Source organism: Lampetra fluviatilis, chromosome 10 (assembly GCF_964198595.1).
Source record: "Lampetra fluviatilis chromosome 10, kcLamFluv1.1, whole genome shotgun sequence".
NCBI lineage: Eukaryota > Metazoa > Chordata > Hyperoartia > Petromyzontiformes > Petromyzontidae > Lampetra > Lampetra fluviatilis.
In genome coordinates, this window is record NC_136284.1 from 2947004 (window position 1) to 2960621 (window position 13618).

A 13618-nucleotide genomic window follows, 5' to 3' on the forward strand; every position below is an offset into this window, starting at 1 on the left:
CAAGCCTTATCAGTGGCTAGCTACGTGCAATTAACTTGAATGTTTATTAAAGGTTAGTGTAATTAAAATGTAATTTAAATAAACGATTATAGTACAGTATAATGAATTGCATATCCACCACATACATAAAATATAGTTTTATAATTATTTGAAGTCACAAGTATGCAATTTGTAATAAAAAGTTAAAGTATGTGTACTGTCATTTGATCTATGTGTAGTGTAATAGCGCCGGCTGGTGGACGGCAGCGGCAGCTGTGGTGGACAGACAGCACCCACGCCGGTGAGCGTGAGTACGAGTGTGTTGGCAGAGCAGAGGAACTAGGGTAAAGGTCACGGAGGACCCCATCTGGAGGCCCCTGGAACTTGCTAGTGGGTTCGAGAAGGGAGGTGCGGCCAGGGCGGAACCAGGCTGCGCTGGTAGCATAAAAGGAGCCGAGAGCGGGGGTTCGAGGCTGCCAGTTCTGGAAATGGACTCATCTCGTCATTGCTGTCGTATCTCCGTCGTCGCTAAACATCTCCGCTAGATGTTGCGTTACGGAGGATAGTAGTTGGCTAAATCAGTCAACACCGTCAGTGTTAGACGGCTCGTGTTGTGTACAGGCGAGGCTGAGCTACTGTGGAGAGTGTGCGGACGAGACTTTAAAAGTTGTTAATAAAGAAAGTGCCTCCTAGAAACTCTGTCTCTGAATCGTTGACACTACATATGTGTAGTTATTTTAAAATATAGTCACGAACACTAATTAAAGCTCTTGCGGGCAGTGACAGCTGCGATAGAAGCGGCGTTCAGTGCCACCTGAACCGGCACCATTCACCAACCCGCACTGCAGGCCAGCGTGGTGAAGTATGTTCAATGAACCCATGTGACCAACAGCGTGGGGAAACCCTCATCTAGCAGTGGATTGACAAAAGGTCTGTATAAGGTCAATATAGTCTCCTGGTCACATTCCAACCACCCCCCCAAACCGCATCCACTGCACAAACCATGCCAGATGTGGATACCTGATGCACAAATGGAAAATTAAAAACTCTCCGTGTGCGACTGTGATCATCCAGAACAGACCGGTACACACGTATAACGGACGCAATGCCCGATCCACAAATACGAATCAGACATCACAGCAATGCCCTTACTCCGCTTGCTCCCGACGCCGTTATCTGGACATGTAAATTGCAATTTGTTGCTCTGCGTCGACGTCAGCGGCCACGTGACGACGAACGCAAAGATAAGAGACGAAGATCGCCACGCGTGTCTCTCCCGCTCGTCGCCCTTTAAATCCCGCGCCACGTGGTCGAGCCGACGCAGCTGGCCCACGTGGACGGAGGAGGCGGCCACGTGACGTCCCCCGGCATGCCGCGCGCGCTCTGCGAGTCCTGGGCTCCTCCTCCTCTCCCCCCTCCTCGTCCATCGCTGGGGCAGCGCGGGGACGATTCTGACACCTGGCCACGAAATCAGCAACAACAACATCAACAAACGAATTAACTCATCGCAAGCGGCTACTACATCGAGGAGACGGCGGAAGGCGACCGTGGGACAGGGTGAATCTCCGCCTGCCGCTCGCTCCACTCACTCTCTCGTGCGGCATGTTCTCCTCTCGCGTCGTGTTTGATGGCAGCAGCTGCAGCAGCAGCAGCATCGCCGTGGTCACGAGCTGCGTGCCGACGTTGTGCTGCGAAGCCACGGAGCTCGCTCGCGAGAGAGTTAGTGCCCCGTTTTGCTCTTCCTCCGTTGAAGGAGCGCAGAGGATAACAGGGTGGTCCAGATGTCTCGTGACCCCCCCCCCCCCCCATTTAATTATCTAAAAACGTAATGTGCTTTTAAAAAGCAAGGTTTATTTAAAACAAATGAATATTACATTTAGGGGTCAATTAATTGTGGCTCACGAGACATCTGGACTGCCCTGTCGAGTGGCTTTACGAGACTGTCTCATATCGTGGAACCGGCGCTGATGCAGATTCGCTCATGTGGTGACTGCTGCTACAGTTGCTGCTGCTTCTGCTACTGCTACAGCTGCTGCTGCTACAGCTGCTGCTTCAGCTGCTGCTGCTTCAGCTACAGCTGCTGCTGCTGCTTCAGCTGCTGCTTCAGCTACAGCTGCTGCTACAGCTGCTGCTACTGCTGCTACAGCTGCTACAGCTGCTGCTGCTGCTTCAGCTACAGCTGCTGCTGCTTCAACTACAGCTGCTGCTGCTTCAGCTGCTGCTACAGCTGCTGCTGCTACAGCTGCTGCTGCTGCTTCTGTTACTTCTGCTGCAGCTGCTACAGCTGCTTATACGGATGCAGCTACTGATTTAGTTCGTATCGATGCCGCTTCATTCATTCATGGTGTAGTTACTGATGCACCGGATGCTCCAGTACAGATACTGTTGCTTACTGTTAGAGTAATTATTTATCTTCATATATTCTAGATGCATTTGTATTAGTGTCATTGCATCAGCATGAATAGCTTTATTTAAAAAAAAAGTATTCGTGCTGATGCAGCTACGGCTGAGAGCTATTATACTATTGCTGATGCAGTTATTCTCATCCAGATTGCAGATGCTGCAAGTCGGTTCACACAATCGTGCTGATTCAATGGCTTGTTCAGTTGCTAACATCTAATGCTGATACTGATGCAGTTACACATGCAACGTTACGCTATTTCAAGTACATACTGTGGATATTATTGGCGATACTGCTGCCTTTACTGATGCAGTCACTGCTGCTATGGTTGCAGCACTGGTACAGATTTAGCCTCTACTGCTGCGAATTCTGCACTTCCTGGTGATGCAGCAACGTCAGTAACCTCTGCAGCAATTGCAGCCACGTCTGTAAATACATTTTACTGGTAGGAACCCACTGGTTCCACCAGCCCACAGGGGATTAGTGTGTCCGTCCGTCGTGCAGGGAGGGGCTGGGTGAGGGTGGGGAGGGGCTGGGTGGGGAGGGGCTGGGTGGGGAGGGGTTGGGTGGGGAGGGGCTGGGTGGGGAGGGGTTGGGTGGGGAGGGTGGGGAGGGTGGGGAGGGTGGGGAGGGTGGGGAGGGTGGGGGAGGGTGGGGAGGGTGGGGGAGGGTGGGGCTGGGTGGGGAGGGTGGGGAGGGTGGGGAGGGTGGGGAGGGTGGGTTGGGTGGGGAGGGTGGGTTGGGTGGGGAGGGTGGGGAGGGTGGGGAGGGTGGGGAGGGTGGGGAGGGTGGGGAGGGTGGGGAGGGTGGGGAGGGTGGGGAGGGTGGGGAGGGTGGGGGAGGGTGGGGCTGGGTGGGGAGGGGCTGGTCACCCCGTGGTGCCCTTAAACGTTTAACCTACTCACGCCGGCTTGTGCCCACCCTCACAGTCGGCCATATTTGCGGAATACACCACGCCGCCGTTGACCCTGGCCATTGACCGAGCAACCCAACGTTCCTACCAGCTCCCTCCGCAGAAATGTGTTACTGCTGTAGTTCCATTGCTGATGCTGCTGTTGATACTGCATTTTTGGTACTATAATTTTCCTGCTGCAAACGTGTTACGACTGCCAAAAGCGAATTTACTGTTGCAATTGTATTACTACCGTTGCTATAGCTACAATCACAAGTGACTATGGTGTCGTTTTTCAATATACAATAAACTTGTTTAATCATCCAGGAAAATCTCACCGACGATCGAGACTTGTTTGAAAAGGGTCTTAGCATGGCACGTTTTAGCGAATGGTTATCATGTCTGAGGCAACTTAATTGGTTTGCACAGATGGGGTTCAAGAACACATTTTGGTGTACTGAACCCATTTGGTGTCCTGGCATGCATTGGCCACCTCGCACCCGTTTTAGGTTTGGAAGTTCAAGATAATTCCCCAACCCTTAGCTATGGATCGCACAGATGGGGTTCAAGAACACATTTTGGTGTACTGAACCCATTTGGTGTTCTGGCATGCATTGGCCACCTCGCACCCGTTTTAGGTTTGGAAGTTCACCAAGATGATGATGCCCCAACCCTTAGCTATGGATCGCAGGTGCACGCCGTCATATCTGGGCCCATCGTGCCGCTGCTTTCACTTGAGCCGCTGTTGCTGCCACAGAGATTATCGCTGCTGCCATTAAAACCAATTTACAGTCCGTTCTCCGATAACGCAGCGTGTTGTTTTCGTAACACGAATTGGATACAACGCGATGAATGTATTTAGGAGCACATTTTTTTTTATAATGCGGAAGCCAATTGGATATAACGCAATCAAGTTAACGGAACTACGTCACGCGAGTAGGGATAAGCGGTTGTACGGCTGCCTCGGCGTAGCATCACACAAGGCAGTGGGATGCTGCTGGATGTTTCTAGATGCTACCCGCGTGCCTCGGTCTTAGTTCAGCCTGTGTACGCATTTTCGTGTGTTATCGCGGACTGTGCTTTACCCTACATTAGGTTTTATTGATTATAATGAGATTTTTCCATAACGCGGTGTTCTTCAGGAACACAACTGCCACCGCCACGTTGTAGGAGAACAGACTGTACACTCATGTGACCCTGTGTTTGCAGGAAGTGTTTATGAATAATTCAAAGCAGCCGAAGCCGACGCTAACGGGACAGCGATTCAAGACCCGCAAGCGGGGTACGTGCTGACCCGTGCGTGACACTATCGCTGACCTAGTGTTTGGACTGTGCCCTCGGTGTTTGTGCCAAACACCTGCCACTGGATGTTCTCCTGCGGTTGCACAGAAGTGATGCTTGACTGTGACCCGGCAGTCTAGTGCTGATGGGTCAAAGATTTAAAGTGTCAAGGCGTTCAGATGTTGGTATGCTAAATTGCCAAGGCGTGGACAATGCACTTTTGTGGCCGTTTTTCTTACATGAAGGGTCTGCGCTTCTCTTCTAAAGATCGAAATGGATACATAATTGGGAAAAGACAATAATTATAGGAGGAGTAAATGTTGTGTTGAGATCTGAATGTGATGATGGGCTCAGGTGCTCAGGTGCTGGTGTCGAGGTGTCAGATTATTGGTGTGCTGATGTGTTGAAGGTGCTTGGTGGTTGTTGTTGCTGAGGTGTCTCAACGTGTGCACTCGTCGTGTCTGCAGATGAGAAGGAGAAGTTCGAGCCGTCTCTCTTCCGAGATGCTGTAGTGCAGGGCCTGGATGAGACGGCCGGGGACCTGGAGGCCGTGTCCCGCTTCCTCGATGTCACCGGCTCCAAGCTCGACTACCGCCGTTACGCAGACACGCTCTTCGACGTGCTGGTGGCAGGCGGCATGCTGGGTGAGACGACCTTACCGCGTCAATGAACGTGAATGCCCTTGACCGTAATAGTAGTTCTAATATCTTTTTCATAGTAGTATAGTTTTGTAGAAGGTGCACGCACATCCCTTGCTGGGTAGTCTCGCCTTGGCTCTGCCCACCATGCCGATGGCAAAAACTCCGATCGGTTAGATGGTTGATGCGTCGAATCTGCAACACTCGATTAGTGTGATTTAGTGTCCAGCTATGATAGTTGTAGTGCTTTAGTAATGAATAAACTGTGTTATCCACCAGGGTTTCTATTAATAGCAATTATTCGAGTTATACATTACAAAAAAAGTAACATTGATGATTCCACCACAGCGCCGGGTGGCACGCTCGTGGACGATGGAGACAAGTCGAAGGTGACACGCACAGGCGTGTGCGTGTTCACGGCTGACGAGGACATTGAAAAGATGCGGGCCTTTGCTCAGGTACGTGGCGTGCATGTCGGTGTGGATCACAGATGTGTAATGCCCTTTGCCCGTAGAAGTGTCACTCAGAAGGTGTGACTAACGTGTAGCCAGGTTGGAATGCGTCAAGACAATTTATCCGTCTCTGTTAAGGAAGATGTGTGGAATATTGCTCACATATGGGTCCCAGACTTATCCTAACTGGCAGCAGGATTTGGCTAATTTCCATTAGCTCTGGTGTCACACGCCAAAGGAGATTTCTAGCTCTCTGTGACAATTGTCTCTATGTATTATATTTAGCCGATAGCTTTGTTATAAGACAACCATCGTGCAAAAACATGTATTGTTTATAAGTATTCTTAGGTTTTTTCGGTAAAGTCACGTAGGTAAAAACATTAAAAAGTAAAATAAAATAAAAATCACCACGTTTCGGTGGCAACACAAGCTTCCGTCTTCAGGTGGTACCGTCACAGCCACTTGATACAGCTGTCGTGGCTGTGACGATACCACCTGAAGACGGAAGCTTGTGTTGCCTCTGAAACGTCGTGATTTTTATTTTTATTTTACTTTTTATTTTACTTTTTAATGTTTTTACCTACGTGACTTTACCGAAAAAACCTAAGAATATGAATCATTGCAGTTACGAAAGCTTCAAATCTAGAATTGTTTATAAGTGTTATCCTCCTGATAGTGCATGCCACCTATGCTAGCATTTATATTTACCGCTGGTCACCTTGCAGGTATTTTCGAAGCTCCTTCGACGATACAAATACCTGGAGAAATACCTGGAGGAGGAGTTCAAAAAGGTGAATTTTATTTATCCTGCTGACTTCAAGCTTTATGGTCTGAACGAATGGGCGCGGTACTCGCCCCATTTATTAACGCCCATGGCATGCCTGCTTGCCGTCAGTCTCTCTCTTGTCTGACGGTCGTGCACCTCTCGCTCCAGCTGCTCATGTTCCTGAAGGGCTTCTCCGAGTCGGAGCAGAACAAGCTGGCCATGTTCACCGGCATCCTGCTGGCGGGCGGCGCCCTGCCCGCCACCGTGCTCTCCAGCCTCTTCACGGACGCCATCGTCAAAGAGGGCGAGCAAATTTTATTTTTTTGAACATCGCACCTCTTTATTCCCTAAATTATTCTGCCTTTCACCACATCTCATTGGTATCGTTGGAAGTCTGTATACGAGTGATATGGCGAGTGTTTTGCTAAGTATGCTGCTGTTCTTGCTGTGATTTACAATGATTTTGCCTTGTTGCATCAGGAATCTCGGCAACATTTGCCGTGAAGCTGTTCAAGACCTGGATAGCGGAGAAGGACATGAACTCCGTAACGTTTGCTCTGAAAAAGGCCAACATGGACAAGAGGCTTCTGGTGAATCAAATGCAAATATTCTATTCTGTGAACATCAGCGCAATTGCTACCAATCTAAAACAACTGCTCAAGTAACTTGCGAGGCCGTTCACTGTAAATTTACAATGTTTGGTGCAATCGATCAATCTATATTTAACGTGCCGATATCGCCCTCGATAAAGTAGGCATGAGGGCACATTACAATAGAATGAGAACAGTACAGGGGGCATGGAGCAACGGCAATGAAAAATGAAACCCGTCACGCCCTCAGCGGCTAACACCAACTGAGCAAAGTAATTTGCAACCTCGCGCAACGAATAGCGTAAATAAAGTAAATAAAGTAAATCAAAGTAAAGAGAACGGAAGGTGCACAAGCCAAAGTGGAATTGATGTTGTTTATATTGGTGTTCAGGGGTTTTTTCTCCCACAAATCACAGGAGCTGTTTCCTCCAAACAAGCAAAGTGTGGAACACTTCTCCGCGTACTTCACAGCCAACGGACTCACGGAGCTCGCCACCTTCCTGCGCGCTCAGCAGACGCTCGGCACGCGCAAAGAGCTGCAGAAGGAGCTGACTGAGAAACTGGAGTTGGGGGAGCCGGTGAAGGAGGTGGGTGCGATATTGGAGAAGCATCGGGGAGCTCTGATCACCTTGCCTGTGTTTGGCGATCTCAGCTTTCCGATGTTATGCAGGGGTTGGCAGCGATGCCCTCCTTGTGTCGTGGCTGCACGTAGATCGCCGTGTACGTGAAGGAGGAGATGAGGAAGAACGACATCTCCGAGCAGGCGGTGGTGAGCCTCATGTGGACGTGCGTCATGAACAAGGTGGAGTGGAACAAGAAGGAGGAGTTGGTCACGGAGCAAGCGGTCAAGCACCTTAAGGTTTGCCCATCTCCTTACAGCACAATTGCAATTGTTGTACATATGTATATTGAACTGCTTTTGCACCGTATATAGCCAACCGCACTAATCAGAGGTGTGGGGGAAGGACAGCAAACTAAACACAATAAGTAATATTTAAAAATACTTTTTTTTAATAGAATATAGTATTGTCATCAGTATGACATAAGTATACCAAGTTTGCAGTCGATACCACATTAGGAAGTGGGTTAAAATTGAGTTACAAGATTTGAGAATACGACAACGACGACAACAACAGACAGAGTGAGTTAAATAAAAGCGTGTAAAAAGCAGTTCTAATGAAATTAGTTATTAATGAACATTTAAAAGTGCATAGCTCCAGTGGCTTCGTAATATCAGAAGGAAGAGTGTTCCAAACGACCGCAGAAGCGCACCCGAGAGCAGTGACCGTCTTTGTTCGATGGCTAGCCAAAAGCCGCTGCGAGGATGACCGGAGTTTGCGCTTGATCGTTTATGTTCCTTGACGAGAATTGTTGATGGGTCGGTATCAAGCTGAGCTTTTTTATTCTTCTTCCTGGCACTTTACGACTCGTGTGGGAGGGTCTGCATTACTGGTCCTCTTTCTTCGCCCATTTCTATCCTACGCCATGTCCACGTTCACTCCACAGTCCTTCATATCCAGGCTCGCAACTTCGAGTCTCCTCTTTTTCTCGGCTTGCCTGTCAGTTTCCGCTCCCCCCCTCCCCCATGCTTCACCTTGTTCTTCACATTTCTTCTTCTGGTGTACATTCCGTTCTTCTATAATGCTGTAGTTGCATTCCTGAAGAGCACCGCATTATGGAACAATTGCGTTGTAATAAATATATAATACAGGGTAAAGGACAGTCCGCAGTAACACGTGAGATGTGTATGCAGGCTGAACAAAGACTGAGGCGTGTGGGTCGCATCTAGAAGCATCCAGCAGCATCCCGCCTTGTGCGATGCTACAACGAGGCAGCTGTGCAACGACTTATTCTTAGTCGCATCACGTAGTTCCGTTCACTCGATTGCGTTCTATCCAATTTGCATCCGCGTTATAACAAAATGTGTTCTCGAATACCTTAATCGCGTTATATCCAGTTCGCATTATGATAACACCGTGCTATAGCAGAACGGACTGTATTTATATACAGGCGATCACCGTTTTTACGATGCGATGCATTCCTGGAAACTCTGTCATCGTAAATTTGATTGTCGTAAATCGGAGACTGTTTTCCCATAACCAGTGGAAACAGTAGAAACATCACGTAACGATGCGTTTTTACATTCATCGGCCGTATTTAAGAGGGTTTAAAAGGTAAAAATCCATAAAAACACTTGAGAAGAACGAAAGCTCCACGCCAAGTCACATGGGAAGCCAGACCGACTCCGTTCAAATGTGTTCGGAGTCATGTCACAAAGACGCTTCGTAAATAAAGTTTCTGCATTGTAAATCGATCCACATTGGCGTTATATAAACGTCGAAATGTGGATCGTCGTAAACCGGAGACTGCCTGTATAATGTATTTCATGTATTTAATAGTAATTGAATATTTCTATTGTACCGAATCGTGTCCCTGTCGCTACAGCAATACACGCCGTTGTTGGCATCCTTCACCAGCCAGGGCCAGTCAGAGCTCACGCTCCTACTCAAAGTGCAGGAGTACTGCTACGACAACATACACTTCATGAAGACCTTCCAGAAGATAGTGGTGCTCTTCTACAAAGGTGAGACTCTTGTAGTCGCAATAACACGACCTCGAAAATGGGCATAAATTAGAGTTTGCAAGTTACTCTTGAAATGGCCTCTGCCAAGGCAAAAATCTGTTATAAAAGCCAAAAGCCCGGCGTTCTGTTTATTCGTTTGTCCGTTAACTAAATTATAAGAGCCTTTCAGAAGGCCTGAATCAAAAAGTTATAAAAAGTGGATCCTCCCCACACCCACCAGATGTGGGGGTAAAAAGTTGATCCAACAGGTTTACAACAATTGTCGACCCCCCCCAAAAAATAATTTCCCCCCCTCCCAAAAAAAATGTATTTTGTAGCCAGATCTGCTTACACACCCTACATACAATAGAGTCTATGGTAGTATCTGCACACATTGGGGGTGGAAGAAGAGGACATCAGTGGGGGCGATGGGTGAGTAGCGCCAAGAAGCCCTCCTCCGCAGGAGCTGAAATAAGGCGGCCATAGGCTGGCAAAATTCGAGTTAAATAAAGATGGAGCTATATTTAGCCATTTACAGCCTTTGGCCAGGAAAGTCAATAAAAAGATTGCACACGAATGACACATTCACGCAAGCACCCGATGATCCATTTTTAAGTTTAAAAATGAAACCTCTTTGAATTGTATTATGTTTTGAATTAGATATTTGTATTTCTTCATTAAAAGCATATATCATTTTACATCTGGAAGTCTTAATTGAAAACGACATTTCGTGTGAATTTTCTCTAGTCGTTAAGTAGATGGCCTTGCTGGGGGTTCGGTTCGATGCGGACTTTCGCCTGTTTGGGATTGCGGGATCGAGATAAGGTGACATAGAGCTGGCTGTGCGAGAAGACCGCCGTCTGCAGATCGATTCCAACGTAATCCAACGTCTGTACCTGCACCTCCGTTGTTCATGCAGAGGGCACGTAGGTTTGCAGCGCCCCCTGCATGAAAACGACGGAAAGTGCGCTTATATAAGAGTATGACAGCTTCAATGAATGTGAAGACTTTCAAGCATGTGTCGCATACCAAGAAAACTCACTCTCAAGGGCTCTACTATCTCCTGGCCACCTTACGACACCATGTATTCACAGGCATTTCCCACACCTAACCAAGTACTAAACCGGCTCGACTCTTCTTCGCTTGAGAAATCTAATGAGTTTGGGTGTGTTGAGGTTAAGGAAAAAATCACACAAAACATGTAGATTACTTTGACCTTTGGTGGCTAGAGCACACATTCCCCAGGCCTGTGTCTTGGGAGCCTTGCTAACCTTCATGTGCACTGGTTCCTTCTGTTGCTCATGGTCAGAGCCAGCCCCACTGGGATTTTTCACCTGTAGGGGATTTCCAAGGCTGGCTGTTATACATTGGTGTGCACGTCTGTGTCTTTGTCTTGTTTGTTGGCACAGTGGGGAACACAGCCAGTGACTCCGTGAGTCTTGAGTTAACCCATAACACCGAGGTCTGTCCTGGGACCGACCGGCGAGCCTTCCACACTTCACGTGGCACAAGCACTGTGGTTGCATCACCTCCACTTAGTGGTGTATGGTGGCAGTTACTGTCGTTTTGTGTGATCACCCCGCAGCGGACGTGTTGAGTGAGGATGCCATCCTGAAGTGGTACCGTGAGGCTCACCTGGCCAAGGGCAAGAGCATCTTCCTGGAGCAGATGAAGAAGTTTGTGGAGTGGTTGCAGCATGCAGAGGAAGGTAAAACCTGACCACCAACAGTCACAACACTTCTACCATGGCGGAATATACCTCATCTTTTAACAAGAAGCTTTCAGTTAAATGTGTAATGAGAGAGCACACCGACATACGGAGGGCTGCATAGGCATTGCCGCATCGGTCATAGCCAATCAGGGCTACGGGTTCGATTTGGGCCAAAGTTCATGGGCGGAGCTCAGGGGTACATGAGGGAACCATCGAGAAGGTTCTGAAGGGGCGTGGTTAGAGGCGGGGCTTCACTCCACCAAGGAGGATATAAGGAGAGGCAGGAGGAGGACTCTGGGTTCGGTGTGGAAGCCTGCATCTCCGCCATCTTGTCAGCCACCGACCACGTGGCAGCCGCGGGCGAAGCTCTCCCGGTTCCCGGTGCACCGTCGACCAGCGGTGCGCGGGGAAGCGAGAGCGAGGGAAGCCGCGCAGGAACGGAGGAGCAGAGAGCGTGTGCATGCGGCAAGAGAGAGAGAGGGTGACATCTAAAGAGAGTGCGGAACCGAGCAGTCATAACTAATGAAGAAAGGACGCAAGTCTCAACGTGTCGTGGAAGTCGTTTATTACAAATTCAAGGAGTCACAGGCAGGGTTGTGTGTTGTACGTTTCCTGGCCTATCAATTTGTTACACTGTAATCTAAAACCAACATCCGCCATTCTCCACTCAGTGACGGCGACGTCACCACGACACCTGTACCAATCGTACGCTTTGGGGTACGCTGTAATTCACACCCATAGTATACTGTAATTCACACCCGTCAATGCAGACAACCAGTCCGCGATGGTTACATTCAAGGTAGTGATTATTTTGGAATCTATATTCCAAGTTACATCACTGCTGGCTGTTATTTTTGGTTGGGGAAAAAAGTACTTTCATTGAAGAGGAAGGATCTCATTACCTCCTACTGCCCTTTTTTGGTCAACAGGGGTTTACTTAAATGACTTGAGACTTCATGTTGCAATTAGAATAGGTTTTCTGTCTATGTAAATGATCTACCATGCCAGTGTACGGTAAGCAAAGTTGCTCATGTGCCGTTGTCGGTGTTTAACAAGCGGCTGAACACGTTTGTGTTGCAGAGTCGGACTCTGGGGAGGAGGAGGAGGATTAACGCGACCGTGCACTGCTATGAACTCGTCACCCCCTCGCCGAGGCCGGGGGACGAGGGGGGGGGGACACCAGATTTCGCTCGTGCCCAAGCATTCGGCCGCAGGAAGGGCGACCCTGTTGACAGACGACGACCTGCTTGCTTTTGGGAGCGCCAAAACCAAACGCTGCACCTGCACGCGGCAGCGTTGTGTGTTCAAGCCAGGTGTGCTCTACGGAGATGGAGCGATTATTCCAAAAGGATGTGTATCGTCTCTCGACAGTGAGACTCGCCCACGCGCACACTCGGCTACGTATGCGCGTATGTTGCACACATCGGTGAATGACAACGACCCCCTTGTATCCCAACTTGCGCATTGAGATTTTTTTCCTTTTAAGATGTAAACATTGTGCTTGGTTTTGGCTGCGGAGTGGTAATCGGTAGGTTCGTGACTGCACCCTCCCCTGCCCGAGTATGCTCGCCGGACAGTTTTGCCCGCACAGTCGCTATATAGTCGTGTGTGGCATTTTGCTTGATTTCTGTGCGACCTTGAAGGCACGTTCGCCAGGCTTCTGAGCGAGTGCTGCTTACTGACATGGCAAAAGAACGTTGGGTATTTTTAAAACTTTACAATTAAAACCTGGTAAATCAACGCAACCAACACGCATGTGCCTGATCTACATTGCGACGTGTTGCTGACTTTTGCTATTTTTGTTAGCCGACAATTTATATCTATAGCATTTAGAGGCATTGGTAATCTGATGCCTCTAAATGCTATGGATATTCGCATTGGTGATGCGTGGGTCTTCACCAGTCTCTCCCTCTTGACGGGTGTCCACGTATTTACAATAAGCCATGGTTTATTGGAACACTTCATTATCTCCATATATATAAGGCAAAGTTGTGAGTATGTGTGTCTGTTCAAAATGTTTAGCGTACTTCCCGACATGCAACAAACTTGAAATTTGCCATGTGGGTACTTTCCAGACTGTACACCATGCAAAAATTATAAAAATAAATGTTTTTGGGGGAGGGGAGCTCAATAATGCATATATTTTTTGCTCGGCAAGTCAGCTGTGACGTCCAAATCTGTCACGTGACCCGCGCATGTCGAAGCGTAACACGGTTAGCGCGCTACGAACCCGGCGACCCGAGTTCGATTCCCGCTCACGGCCACCACCAGTGACGATTATTTGAACCGGTCCTGGGCCTCCCCTAGGTCGACTCAGCCTCAAACGAGTAACTGCTGTGGTGTGT

The 13618-nt window shown here is 48.6% G+C and overlaps 1 protein-coding gene across 3 annotated transcripts; it reads left to right on the plus strand.

Moving 5' to 3' along the window:
• Positions 1-1358: 1358 nt before the first annotated feature.
• Positions 1359-13342, plus strand: BZW2 (basic leucine zipper and W2 domains 2). 3 transcript variants are annotated; one of them, XM_078860172.1, is made up of 12 exons: positions 1370-1536; positions 4482-4554; positions 5021-5197; positions 5540-5649; positions 6369-6434; positions 6578-6713; positions 6890-6999; positions 7416-7586; positions 7712-7858; positions 9445-9583; positions 11148-11270; positions 12354-13342. In XM_078860172.1, the coding sequence occupies exons 2-12, from the start codon at positions 4491-4493 to the stop codon at positions 12383-12385; spliced, it is 1275 nt and encodes a 424-aa protein (XP_078716298.1). In that variant the 5' UTR covers positions 1370-1536; positions 4482-4490; the 3' UTR covers positions 12386-13342. The 3 variants fall into 3 exon arrangements, with proteins under 3 accessions (XP_078716301.1, XP_078716300.1, XP_078716298.1); XM_078860175.1 differs by lacking the exon at positions 4482-4554 and having other exon boundaries at positions 1359-1536; XM_078860174.1 differs by lacking the exon at positions 6369-6434 and having other exon boundaries at positions 1368-1536.
• Positions 13343-13618: the final 276 nt, after the last annotated feature.